This window comes from Muscardinus avellanarius (genome assembly GCF_963383645.1).
Source record: "Muscardinus avellanarius genome assembly, chromosome: 1".
Lineage (NCBI taxonomy): Eukaryota > Metazoa > Chordata > Mammalia > Rodentia > Gliridae > Muscardinus > Muscardinus avellanarius.
This window is the reverse complement of record NC_137786.1, coordinates 62,032,750-62,045,635: the sequence shown is the minus strand read 5'-3', so window position 1 is coordinate 62,045,635 and position 12,886 is coordinate 62,032,750. Positions and strand designations below refer to the sequence as shown.

Genomic DNA, 12,886 nt, shown 5'->3' with positions numbered 1-12,886 from the left:
GACATAGAATACCCTTGAGTTCAATCCCCAGTACCACAAAAAGAAAAACAAAACAAACCTTTAATTTCCCTGATAGAGGTATCTATTTTGTCTTATATTCAATATCCATGGGCTTTAGTGTTTATTTTTATAGTTTATTCATCTATTTATGTTATTTATCACATAGTAATATTTACAGAAGTAAATGTAAAGAAGTTTTAATATCTGACTTTTTTTGTGGTATTGGGGATGGAACCCAGGGACTTTCTACCTCTGGGCTACACTCCCAGATCTATTTTATATTTCATTTGGAAACAGGGTCTCACTAAGTTGTTGAGAGCCTCACTAAGTAGCTGAGGCTGGCTTTGAACATGTGTGATTCCCCCAGTCTCAGTCTCCCAAGTACTGGGATTACAAGTGTGTGCCACTACACCCGGCCCAATATCTGACTTTTTAAAGGGCTTCTATGGCTAATTTTGCCTGTTCTTTCAAGTTAACTGTACAAGCTATCTATTTTACTTCAGGAAAAAATAAAATCCTAAAGGTATTTTCAGTATGATTGCATTACATTAATACTAGGTTATTTTAGGGAGAAATGGCACCTTTGTGTAATGTTAGTGAATCCTGTTTTTGCTATTATAATGAGGTCTTTTCTATTTTTATTTACTTTTTCCATTCTTATTTGCATATACTAGAAGTGAAGTGAGTAACAGCCTCTGTGTGTGTGTGTGTGTGTGTGTGTGTGTGTGTGTGTGTGTGTAGCTATTTATATACGAAATGTAATTTACATAGGACAATATGGAAACAGGGTCTCACTAAGTTGCTGAGAACCTCACTAAGTAGCTGAGGCTGGCTTCGAACTTGTGTGATCCTCCTGTCTCAGCCTCCCAAGTACTGAGATTACAAGCATGTGCCACCATGCCCGGCTCATTATGAGTTTTTTAGTGCATTTATAGGACTGTGCAACTATCATAACTATCATCACGGTCCAGTTGTGGGAAATTTGCATTATTCCAAAAGGTTTCCTTGTGTCCTTTTATAGTGACTTGTGTTGAGAGATATGTGAGTATAATTACATGAATTTTGTGTGTGTATGTGTGTGTGTACCTATATATACATATACCTACATAAATATATTTTTTATCACCTAAGGAAATAAGTCTTTTTTGGGGGGAGGGGATTGAACCCAGGGAGCATTCTACCTCCAAGCTATACCTCTAGCCCTATTTTTTTATTCCTTATTTTGAAACAGGCTCTCACTAAATTGTGGAGGACCTCACTAAGTAGCTGAGACTGTCTGTGAACCTGAATACTCATGTCAGTCTCACAAGTACTGGGATTCCAAGCGTGCGCCACCATGCCCAACTAGGAAATATTCTTTAACTCCTGTTTCATTGCCTGCTTTTAGTACAAATGAATAATGTTAGAAAGTTATATAAGGCTGGGCATGGTGGCACACGTTTGTAATCCCAGCATTTGGGAGGCTGAGACAGGAGGATGGCGGTTTGTGGACAGCCTCAGCTACTTAAGTGAGGCTCTTCACAACTCAGTGAGACCCTGTTTCAAATAAAGAATAAAAAATAGGGCTGGGGTGTAGCTCGGAGGTAGAATGCCCCTGGGTTCCATCTCCAGTACCACAAAAAAACAAAGTGTACACACACATGCCTGCACACAGATACACACACACACACACACACACACACACACACACACACACACACAGATACACATACATACAGTTAAATCAGCTGGTTCAAGTTGTCTATTCTGATAGCGATAAAAATCTTATGATAAAATATGGCAATATTACGTAGAATTTTTGTTCTCTAAAGGTAAAGGAGGGTGGCATTTCATATTCTGACATATGTTCCATGTTGTTTGTTAGAAGATGGCATTCCCTGTGGATTTGCTGGATAATTGCAGTCATGAGGAACTGGAAAATTCTGCTGAAGATTACATGTCAGAGTTAAGGTGTGGGGACCCTGAAAATCCAGAGTGCTTTTCTCTTCCCAATATTACGGTAAGGCATTCTGCAGGGATTTTTATATACTTTTTAGTATAACTTATACATGAAAATCAATAACCTTTTAAAAATACTATTTATAGTATTATTCAGTTTTAAAATCTTTATCAGTTATTGTCAGTAAAATATGTTAATATTAGTTGGTTAATAAATGTTTTTTTTTTATACTGGGGGGCATTCTATCCCCGAGATATACCACCACCAGCCTTTTTGTTTCTTATTTTGCAACAAGGTCTCATTAAGTTGCTGAGAGTCTCACCAAGTTGCTGAGACTGACCTCAAACCTGTGATACTCCTGTCTCAGCTTCCCAAGTATAGGGATTATAGGTGTGCACCATTACACCTGGCATGATAAATTTTAAAAAAGACAAAACCCACAGGATATTGCTTAATATTTTTCTTTTTACTTTAAAAATTATATGTAAAAAGCTTACCTGTTTTGCCAAGAACTGTTACTATATTGGAATTGACTCAATCAGATTTACTTTAGATTTGGAATATGTGAGAAATTTTTAATTTAAAAAATCAGCAATACACTATTTTTTCATTATAGATCTTTTCTTCCTCCTTTGAAACTAGTAAGATAAAGATTCCTAGTCCATAAGCCATGCTACACTGTGATAGAAATATCATTAGACTTAGAATCACTGATTTCTACTGTGAACTGAGGTGGGCAAATCCTTTTTTTCTTAGATGTTTTCAGAAATTTATTAAAATTGATACCATGTCTTCTATCATCCCATAAGCATACACCCAGCGAGCTGTCTTTTCCTTTTTTTTGTGGTACTGGAGATGGAACCCGGGGACATTCTACTTCTGAGCTACATCCCCAGCTCTCTTTATTTTGAAACAGGGTCTCACTAAGTTTTAGAGGGCCTTACTAAGTGGGTTTGTTTTTTGTTTTGGTGGTACTGGGGTTTCTGGAAACCCTTCTACCTCCCGGTTACACTCCCAGACCTATTTTTTTAATATACTTTTTATTTTATTTGGAAACAGGGTATCTTAAGCTAGTGCCGCTGGCTTGGAACCTGCACCATCCTCCTGTCTCCACCTCCCAAGCGTGGGGATTACAAGCGTGCGCCACCACACCTGGCATTCTCACTAAGTTTTTGAGGCTAGTTGGGGCCTAAGTTGATGAGGCTGGCTTAGAACCTGTGATCCTCCCGTGTCAGCTTCCCAAGTACTGGGATTATAAGTGTGCTCCACCATGCCCAGCTTGACTTAAAAGAAATTTAAAAGTCTTTCCTAGCATCATTATTTTATAAATTTTGGAATTGTGATATCAACTTGAAGTGGAGAATTAGTAATGGTTTAATGGAGGCAGAAAATGTTAAAGTATTGCATATATCTGCCAGAAAGATACATTTACCTGGCTGGTTTCTTATACTAGAAAATGAAGTATGTTCCTTTTATGTAGTCTAAATAAAGATCATGGACAATAGTTGATTTTCAAATATGCCTTTTGTTTTTATTCAGTGGTATGGCTAGAGATTAGTGATATTTATTAAAGTAAGTGTTTGCGTTTTCCTCAACACAGTAAAATTCTTTCAAAAGGTAAATCTTTCTGATTTTACTCATATTTTAGAGTTGAGGAATATTGTCTTCTATGAATTGAAATCCTAGAACTAAAGTTAATGTGAGACACGTTTAATATTTTGGTAAGTACTTTGGTGTTTTTGTCATGTGTTCTCGTTACAGACTTGCTACTAATCTCTACTCAATTGTCATTTCAGATTCCTATTAGTCTGTCAAATGTAGGCTTTGTACCTCTTTTTGGTGGAGATCAGACCCAGAAAATTCTTGCTCTTTTTGCACCTGAGGATTCACTCACAGGTCTCTTTATTGATTCATTTTTATAAATTCATAGGTTTTTCTCCAGACCATTAGGAATTTATTAACAAGGTAGCTACATGAATGAATTTGTTTTTGAAAACTTGTTTCAAATTTAAATTTAGGAAAATGTAATTCTCAGTTGCTTATAATTAAATGCTTAATAGATGAAATAAGTGGTATAAATTGGGCCACATTGTATTATAAGATGTAAAGTATGGGTGTATTTAAGACAGTCTGTATAAGCCTTACCAAACAATAATACTGTATACTTAAGTCTTAAATGTTAATGATCATTTATTCTATTTTAGCTGTGGCACTTTACCTCGCTGATCAGTGGTGGGCAATTGATGATATTGTGAAAACATCTGTCCCTTCTCGAGAGGGGCTTAAGCAGGTAAAAAGATTCTGTAATTCATTGTTTCCTATATAGATTGATAAGTTTTTGAAGTTCTAGGACTCTTCTGCATTGTGATATAAACAGGTTATATTAAACTTCTGAAGTTTTATTCTCATGATGAAACCAGCACTCAGATTGGGCTTTCTGTTTTACGTGTTTCTGATGAGGAAGACTGGATACCTATGGGTTAGTTGAGCAGGCACTACCTTTATCTACTTGAGCTTTTGATTTTCTTATTTGGTAGGGGAAAGGCTAGTTTTCTCAGTGTGGTTGCTTGCTTTTCTGTTTCCAGGAGCGACTGGCCAGGACACCTGTTAATTAGTCTGGTCTCCTTTGATGGCCCATGTGGTGTTCTAAACAGTGGAGTAACTAGGTTCGGGGCGAGCAAGCTTCCAGCCACTGAGGTGCTGAGAATGCTGGTTTCCATGCTAGAGGAGAAAGGTTTTTTTTTTTTTTTGCGGGTCTGGGGATGGAACCCAGGGGCATTCAACCTCCGAGCTACACCCCCTGCCCTATTTTTTATTCTTTATTTTGAAACCAGGTCTCACTGAGTTGCAGAGGGCCTCATTAAGTAGCTGAGGCTGTCCGCGAACCGTTATCCTCCGGTCTCAGCCTCCCAAATGCTGGGATTACAAGTGTGCGCCACCACGCCCAGCTTGAGAAAGGGTTTAAGAGCATCTCAGGTATTGTGGTTAAAGGATAACTAGGACAGGAGGAGGAACTTCCACAGGCGCCAAGATGTAAGCTATTTGAGGAAGCTGGGAAAGAAAAAAGCGTAGACCTCTTTAATGGCTGGATGAATGTGACTGACAGTGAAAGTAAAACAACAGGACCCTTGAACTGGTCACAAATATATTAGGCCCTTTTCTTAAGGAAAATACTGACTTTTTAGAAAAACATTACTATTCATCAAGAGATGTAGAAATTCTTTCTGATCCTTGTTAGGTGCAGAGACAGGATCCTTACTCCTAAGAGGAAGATACACTGCTAAGAGGAATGATGTTAACAGATACAAATATGTATCCTGATAATGCTTTCTTTAGTTGCTCTTTAAGATCTTCTAAAGATCTTCATCTGTAAAAACTTGTTAAACCTTCAAGGTGTCAGTTACTTCTGTTCATTTTTGTGGCAATTTGGTCATAAGAAACAAGGAAAGCATGTCAAGAAACTTTGAAATTTGGATAGGAAAGGGAAAATCTTGCAGGTTATAATGGGGGAGGTTCGTTTTTCTGAGTTTAGAACTTTGAAAGAGATCAGTTTCAAAAAGACAAAATGATAGGAAGAGCATAATATGCTTAGTCTTGTTCCTTCTGGATATTGCATTCTTGAATGCGCCTTGGGATAAAATGGGATGATAAGTATTATTACTCTGTGTCTGAAGCCTAGTGCTCACTTATATGGAGGGGAAGTCCCCTCAATTGCTATTGCAAAACTGTCCCTCCCCCTATTTTAGTTCTGGTTACCATTTTATCAGTTATCTAGAGGAAGACAAATGACATACTTGTCAATTCTGCATGTCACAGTGCTAAAAATGGGGAACTAATCTATGAAAGGCAGAATTTAGAAACAAGAATACAATATGATGAAATTAAATAGGCATATATGTGAAGTAATAACCTGTAGGTTCCAAAAAACTAGCTGTACATGTTGACCATGAACCCCAAACTGAAACAGTAGTACTTGTGAAAAGACTTGGGCTTTACTTATGTAGATGCAAAATGAAGCCAGGAAGAACCCTAAGTTCTTTATATAGAAAAGTTCAGTTATCGTCAGTGTTTATTTCTATAATATCTGTATTATAGAAATGCCGGGAATGAAGAGAGATGTTAGGGCTTTGGGCACTGCCAAGGAAGAAGACCAGAATGGCAAAGTACCCCACATTGTGTTAGATTAGCTTATTCCACTGTTTAGCTTTGGTATAAAATCTAGGATGCATCATGGCCAGCTTCAGATATTGTTAGGCTGTGTGGAGGAGAATATGAAAGTATAGTCTTTAGGAAATAGATTTCATCCCAGTATGAGGAAGATTTTACATTTTTCAGAGCTGTATAAGGAAGGAATGGATGCCCTGTACATTACTGCGAGTCACCTCTGTCATTTTTTTTGGTATATTGTTTGGGAGATTTCCTGCTTTAGATATAAATATATTTTTTGTACTGGGGATGGAACCCAGGGGTATTCTACCTTTGAGCTACACACCCAGCCCTATCTTTCATTCTTTATTTTGAAACAGAGTCTCAGTGGGTTGCAAAGAGCCTCACTAAGTAGCTGAGGCTCTCCTTGAAACCAGTTCCTCCTGTCTCAGCCTCCCAAGTGCTGGGATTATAAGCATGTGACACCATACCCGGTGCTTGCTTTAGATATTTTTTTTTTTTTTTTTTTGGTGGTACTGGGGTTCCTGGAAGCCCTTCTACCTCCGGGCTACACTCCCAGACCTATTTTTACATTTTTAATTGGAAACAGGGTCTCCTAAGCCAGCGCACGCGGCTAGCTTCGAACCTGCGCGATTCTCCTGTCTCTGCCTCCCAAGCGCGGGGATTACAAGTGTGCGCCACCACGCCCGGCTGCTTTAGATATTTTTGAGAAGAGTATGTGTATATGTTTTGTTTTTTTTTAATCTCCACTAAGCTAAAGGTAAACTTACATTCTTCAAAGGGATTTGGGAAAAAATAGACTTTATATACAGAACTCTCATTTTTATTATGAAAGATATCTATGAGGAAAAACTATTTGATATCCAAAGGCCATGGGTGTTGGTAGGGTCCCCGTGGCCATGTGGCCCTGGGTGTAGGAAGTAAGCTCTTTTCGTCCTGTCACTGCCTCCAGTGTGCTTCACTAGACTTCCCTGGTGTCACAGTCTTCACTAACCTTGTCTAGCAGATGGGTGTGGGAGAAGGGTGGGATGGGATAGTCCTGTAGTTACAGTGAAGACAGCATTTCACTTGGAAAAGGTGAGACAGATACCTTTTCCCAAGGGAATAATGTGGCTTTCTTCATCAGATGAGACAGATGCTCTTAAAAATCTTCAAGGGGTAACACTAAACCTTTATGTGGAGGCTAGAACAGAGGGAAGAATCTGAAGAGGGGTGTGTGTGTGTGTGTGTGTGTGTGTGTGTGTGTGTGTTGGGAGGCTGCAGTTAGGGCTGGGAGCCCTGGTGTGTGTGTGTGTGTGTGTGTGTGTGTGTGGTGGGAGGCTGCAGTTAGGGCTGGGAGCCCTGGTGTGTGTGTGTGTGTGTGTGTGTGTGTGTGTGTGTGTGTGGTGGGAGGCTGCAGTTAGGGCCGGGAGCCCTGGATCTGCGTAGCTGGAAGCATAAAGCACCAGTGGAGGAGATGCAAGGCTGTTGGTGCGCTGGGAATCTGTTCTGACCCTTTTGGATGTTCTGAGATGCAGTATTCTCTATACAAAATGTCTATAGAGATGGGTTGTTATTCATATGAATGGATAGTCTCTGATAAAATGTTTTACAAATCATTTCAAATGTATTTGAAGTGCTCTGAATGCCAGTATGAGGTACAGGAACAAGAGCAAGGGGACTGGCCTTTCCTAACTGCTGCATACGATAACTGCTGTGCCTGCTGTTTGACTTTTTTTTATAGGTGAGCACTCTTGGGGAGAGAGTGGTTCTGTATGTTCTGAATCGAATTATTTATAGAAAACAGGAAATGGAGAGAAATGAGATCCCATTTCTGTGTCATAGCAGTACTGATTATGCTAAGATTCTGTGGAAGAAAGGAGAGGCCATTGGGTTTTATTCAGTTAAGCCTACAGGTGAGTCTTTAAAATTATTATTTTTTATTTATTTATTTTTTTTTTTATGGTACTGAGGATTGAACCCAGGGGTGTTTTACCTCTGAGCTATACCTCAAGCCCTATTTTTTAAATTTTGAAACAGGATCTCACTCAGTTGCTTGAGGGCCTTGCCAAGTTGCTGAGGCTGGCTTTGATCCTCCTGACTCAGCCTCCCAAGTACTGGGGTTACAGGAGTGTGCCACTGTGCCTGGCTTACAAATTACTTAAACTGTATGTTATGGAAATCTCCATTTTATACCCCTAGCTATATCATTATCTGTTAATCTCTGGAATGTAACTTGAGGAATTCTACTTAGTATTTATTGGGTGTACTCAGATTCTACTACCTTGTGAAAATGAGGATTGTTGAGGAACTCTTTTGAAAAAGAATTAAAATGAACATTTGATACAGAGGAAAATTCTTCCATATATATGGGGAGAGGGTTGTAGCTGAACTTCAGATTTGTCTTCTCTTGCCCTTGCACTTCCTTTTAAATGTTGTTTATTTAGATTTCTGCTGCTTTTCCTATTACTGGCTCCTTCTAAAACTCATGGAGCATAAACACATTGCTCATTTTTTAAGCATTGATTTAGCCTGACATATTAATGAGCAACCTGACTACCAAGAAAAACAACATGCTTTAATATATTTAGAAGATAAATCAGCTTTGAAGTCCTTAATCTGAAGTTTGAGTTTCTGATCCGAAGACTCAACCCTGCCACCTGTGAAAAATGAGTGCAGCATCACACTTCATGTTCAGGTCCCTAGAGCCACTGGAGCAGGAAGGTCTAGCCGACTTAATATGTGTGCATGTACACCCTACTCATTGTTATCACCCATAACAATGCCTGACTTGTTCTCTACCTTGACCAAAAGACCTTTAGCAGAGAACACATTTTTTTTTCCCCCCCATTACTAATCTTCCACAATTACCTCTTCTGGTCAGATCCTGTCAAAAGATCATACTGAATTGACTGCTGATTAGAAGAATAGTTGTGACTGGTACCTTAATTCTGTAATCAGTACACATTGTGATGAAAGTTAATGCTTATAGTCAAAGAAAGGCCAAGACAGTAATAATAATTTTAAATGTTTGTTTTATAGTAAATATTTGGTGTATCTTTTAATATGTTATTTTATTCTTGTTTATATTTTATTTCATTATTAGTTTTTTCTTGCAGTACTGGAGATGGAACCCAGTACCAACTACACGCCCAGCCCTATTTTTTATTCTTTATTTTGTTTACTTATTTATTCTTTTGAGGGTCTGGGGATGGAACTCAAGGGTATTCCAACGTCCAAGCTACACCTGTCCACCCTACTTTTTATTCTTTATTTTGAAACAGGGTCTCGCTAAGTTGCAGAGTGCCCCACTAAGTAGCTGAGACTGTCTGCGAACCGCAATCTTCTAGTTTCAGCCTCCTGAATGCTGAGATTACAAGCATGTGCCCCCACACCCGGCCTTTATTCTTTATTTTGAAGCAGGGTCTCACTGAGTTTCAAAGGACTTAAGTAGCTGAGGCTGTCCACAAACCATGATCTTCCTGTCTCAGCCTCCCAAATGCTGGTATGACAAGCATGTGCCACCATGCCCGGCTCTTGTTTATATATTAAATAGAACCAATAATTTATATGTATCTTCACAATGATATTAAATTATATGGAGATAAAAGAATAGTTGGATTTTATTCCCAGTACCGCAAAAAAAAAGGGGGGGGATGGTTAATGGAAGTTCAGTGTTGTATCACATAAAAGGCATCACTTTGTCATTTTTTAATTGTTTTAATGATTGGAGTTGAGGTTTACTTTGCTTTATTTTATACAAGGCATTTCCTGTGGGAATTAGAGGCTTTTTGTTTTTCATACTGGTTGTAGGTGAGTTTCCTACCTGAAATCAGCTAAGGTGCATTTAGAACATACCATTTACCTGTGTGTCCTGCATAAAAAGCATGCCCTCAATAAAATGGTATTTTGGATTAGGTAGATGGTTTTGTTGTTTTTAAAATTTTTTTTTGGTGGTACTGGAGGTGGAACCCAAGTGCCTTTTACTTCTGGTTTAGACCCCAGACCTGTTTTATTTTTTATTTTGAAACAGAGTCTCACAAGGTTGTTGAGGCTTCAAACCTGCAAGCCTCCTATTTTAGCTTTCTAAGTACTGGGATTACAAGCATGTGCCACCATGCCTAGCCATGTTTTTTATTTTATTTACTTATTTATTTTTCTTATGGTTCTGGGGATTGAATCAAAGGCCTTGCACATGATAGACAAGCAGTCTACCACAGAGCTACAACCCCAGCCCTATGTGATCTAACTCCCCCCAAACACCATATGTTTCAAACTTGTCTTTCAAATAAAATAGAATAGTCCCCACCCCCACAACAAAAAAGAATTTTTTTTTATTCATAGTTGAAAGAGGGCTCTGGAAAATAGTTGCTTGGGATTTCTGAATTTCTGAACTTGCCTTAATTTATTAGTAAAGTAAATCCTCACTTCTTTGATCAGTGCTTGTTTACTTATGTAACCAGTTTTTGTTTGTTTGTTTGTTTGTTTGTTTGTTTCTGGTGGTTCTGAGCATTTAACCCAGAGGCATTGTACCTTTGAGCTACACTCCTAGCCCAATTTTACTTCTTACTTGGAAATAAAGTTTCGCTAGCTTGCTAAGAACCTCAGTAAGTTGCTGAGGCTGACTTTGAACCTGTGATCCTCTTGTGTCAGCCTCCCAATTACTGGGATTATAGGCATGCACTATCTCACCTGGCCATAAACAGTTCGTGTGTGTGTGTGTGTGTGTGTGTGTGTGTGTGTGTGTGTGTGTGTTACTGGGGATGGAACCTAGGGGCATTCAACCTCCGGGCTGTACCTCCAGACATATTTTATGTTTTATTTGGAAACAGGGTCTCATTAAATTGCTGAGAGCCTCACTAAGCTGTTGAGGCTAGCTTTGAACTTGCGAACCTCTTGTCTCAGCCTCTCAAGTACTGTGATTACAAGCATGCACCACCATGCCCAGCTCATAACCAGTTCTCTTATCAAAGATATTTTAAGAAAAAATATATAAGCAGTTCTTTTATCAAAGTTTTTTAAAGAAAAATATGAGTGAGATTAAAGTAATGTTACTGCTTTTTTTTTTTTTTTTGGTGGTACTGGGGTTCCTGGAAGCCCTTCTACCTCTGGGCTACACTCCTAGACCTATTTTATATTTTTATTTAGAAACAGGGTCTCCTAAGCCAGCGTGAGCGGCTGGCTTCGAACCTGCGCGATCCTCCTTTCTCCACCTCCCAAGCGCGGGTATTACAAGCGTGCGCCACCATGCCCGGCTATGTTACTGCTTTTAAGTCATGGGTAATTCTGAGAATACTGCTTTCATTTCTAGAGACAAATAAATTAGTTAACATCTTCTATATTTAAAATTTTACCTCTTAACTGGGTGTAGTGGCATAGGCTTATAATCCCAGTACTTGGGAGGCTCAGACAGAAAGATTGTAAGGTTCGAGATCAGTCATAGCAACTTAGTGAGGTACTCCTCAACTCAGTGAGACCCCATTTCAAAATAAAAATTAAATAAGCCAGGTGTGGTGGCACATGCCTGAATTCCCAGAATTTGGGAGGCTGAGAGAGGAAGATCACAGGTTCAAGGACAGGCTCAAAATGAAACATAAAAATATAAATAAAAAATAGGGCTGGGTGTGTAGCTTGAAACTAACACACACACACACACACACACACACACACACACACACACACACACACACACACACACACGTATGGATGGGAGTATAGTTCAGAGGTAGAATGCCCCTGGGATCAATCCCCCATACCACCCCCTCACCACACACACAAATTATCTCTTATAATAAATTATCTGTGTATGTGTGTGGGGGTGCTTAGGATTGAATCCCGGGGGACTTCTACCTCTGATTTATACTCCAGCCCTTTTTATTTTTTCTTTTGAAACATGGTTTTGCTAGGTTGCTGAAAGTCTTGATATGCTGCTGAAGTGTTCCTCAAACCTGTAATTCTCCTTTCTCAGCCTCCCAAGTTATAAGTTTATAGGTGTACACCACCACGCCTGGCTTCAAATATCTTTTTAAAGTAAGAACAAACATTCCCTAGACTCAAGAAAAAATTGTTTCCAAGAAAAGAGTAACAAAACATTATATTCTCTACATTTTTAATTTTTTTGGTGGTACGGGGGATGGAACCATTCTACCTCTGAGCTATACTCCCAGACCTATTTTATATTTTTATTTAGAAACAGGGTCTCCTAAGCCAGCATGTGCAGCTGGCTTCGAACCTGCGCGATCCTCCTGTCCCCACCTCCCAAGCACGGGGATTACAAGCGTGTGCTACCATGCCCGGCTATATTCTCTACATTTTAAATCAGGTTATCCAATCAAGTTCTATTATTGCTGAAAAATTTTGGGAACTAAGCTTCTATCCAATTTTAAAGTTGAAAATTTTTATGAGGATTTATAGTTATTCCACTGCAAAATATTAGCACAGCTAATATGGTGTTGAAAACTACATTATACATTTACTATAGTTTCATATCTTCCCCAGATGCCTATACGATTGCATTTAGTTGGTTTGAGAGACAGTGATTATTTCTTTCTTTAGATGCATTATTAGTTTAGTTTTTGTTTTCTTTTTGGAGAATAAGTTTACTTTTTATTCAAGGGGAATCTTTATTATTACTTTCCTCTACACCTGTGGTATATAACTTAATTTATAAAGTGAAGGCTTAGCAACAAATAGGAAACTGACATATATGTCTTAGGAAAATTATTAATTATTACTTTCCTTAGGCCTGTGTATTCCCTGGTATTCACAAAGAACATCGATGCTAAAGTCAGATACACCTTT

General features: G+C 38.7%; 1 protein-coding gene across 3 annotated transcripts in view; it reads left to right on the top strand.

Moving 5' to 3' along the window:
* Positions 1-1,867: 1,867 nt before the first annotated feature.
* Positions 1,868-12,886, top strand: part of FAM169A (family with sequence similarity 169 member A) — a gene marked incomplete at both ends in the record, with an annotated part of 48,281 nt that continues 37,262 nt past the window's right edge. For 2 of the 3 annotated variants that reach the window (XM_080716149.1, XM_080716148.1), the window contains 4 exons: positions 1,868-1,999; positions 3,736-3,835; positions 4,144-4,229; positions 7,830-8,001. In XM_080716149.1, coding sequence (XP_080572275.1) covers positions 1,868-1,999; positions 3,736-3,835; positions 4,144-4,229; positions 7,830-8,001 — 490 coding nt within the window. The remainder of the gene's footprint in view (positions 2,000-3,735; positions 3,836-4,143; positions 4,230-7,829; positions 8,002-12,886) is intronic. The other variant, XM_080716150.1, reaches the window with a different exon arrangement.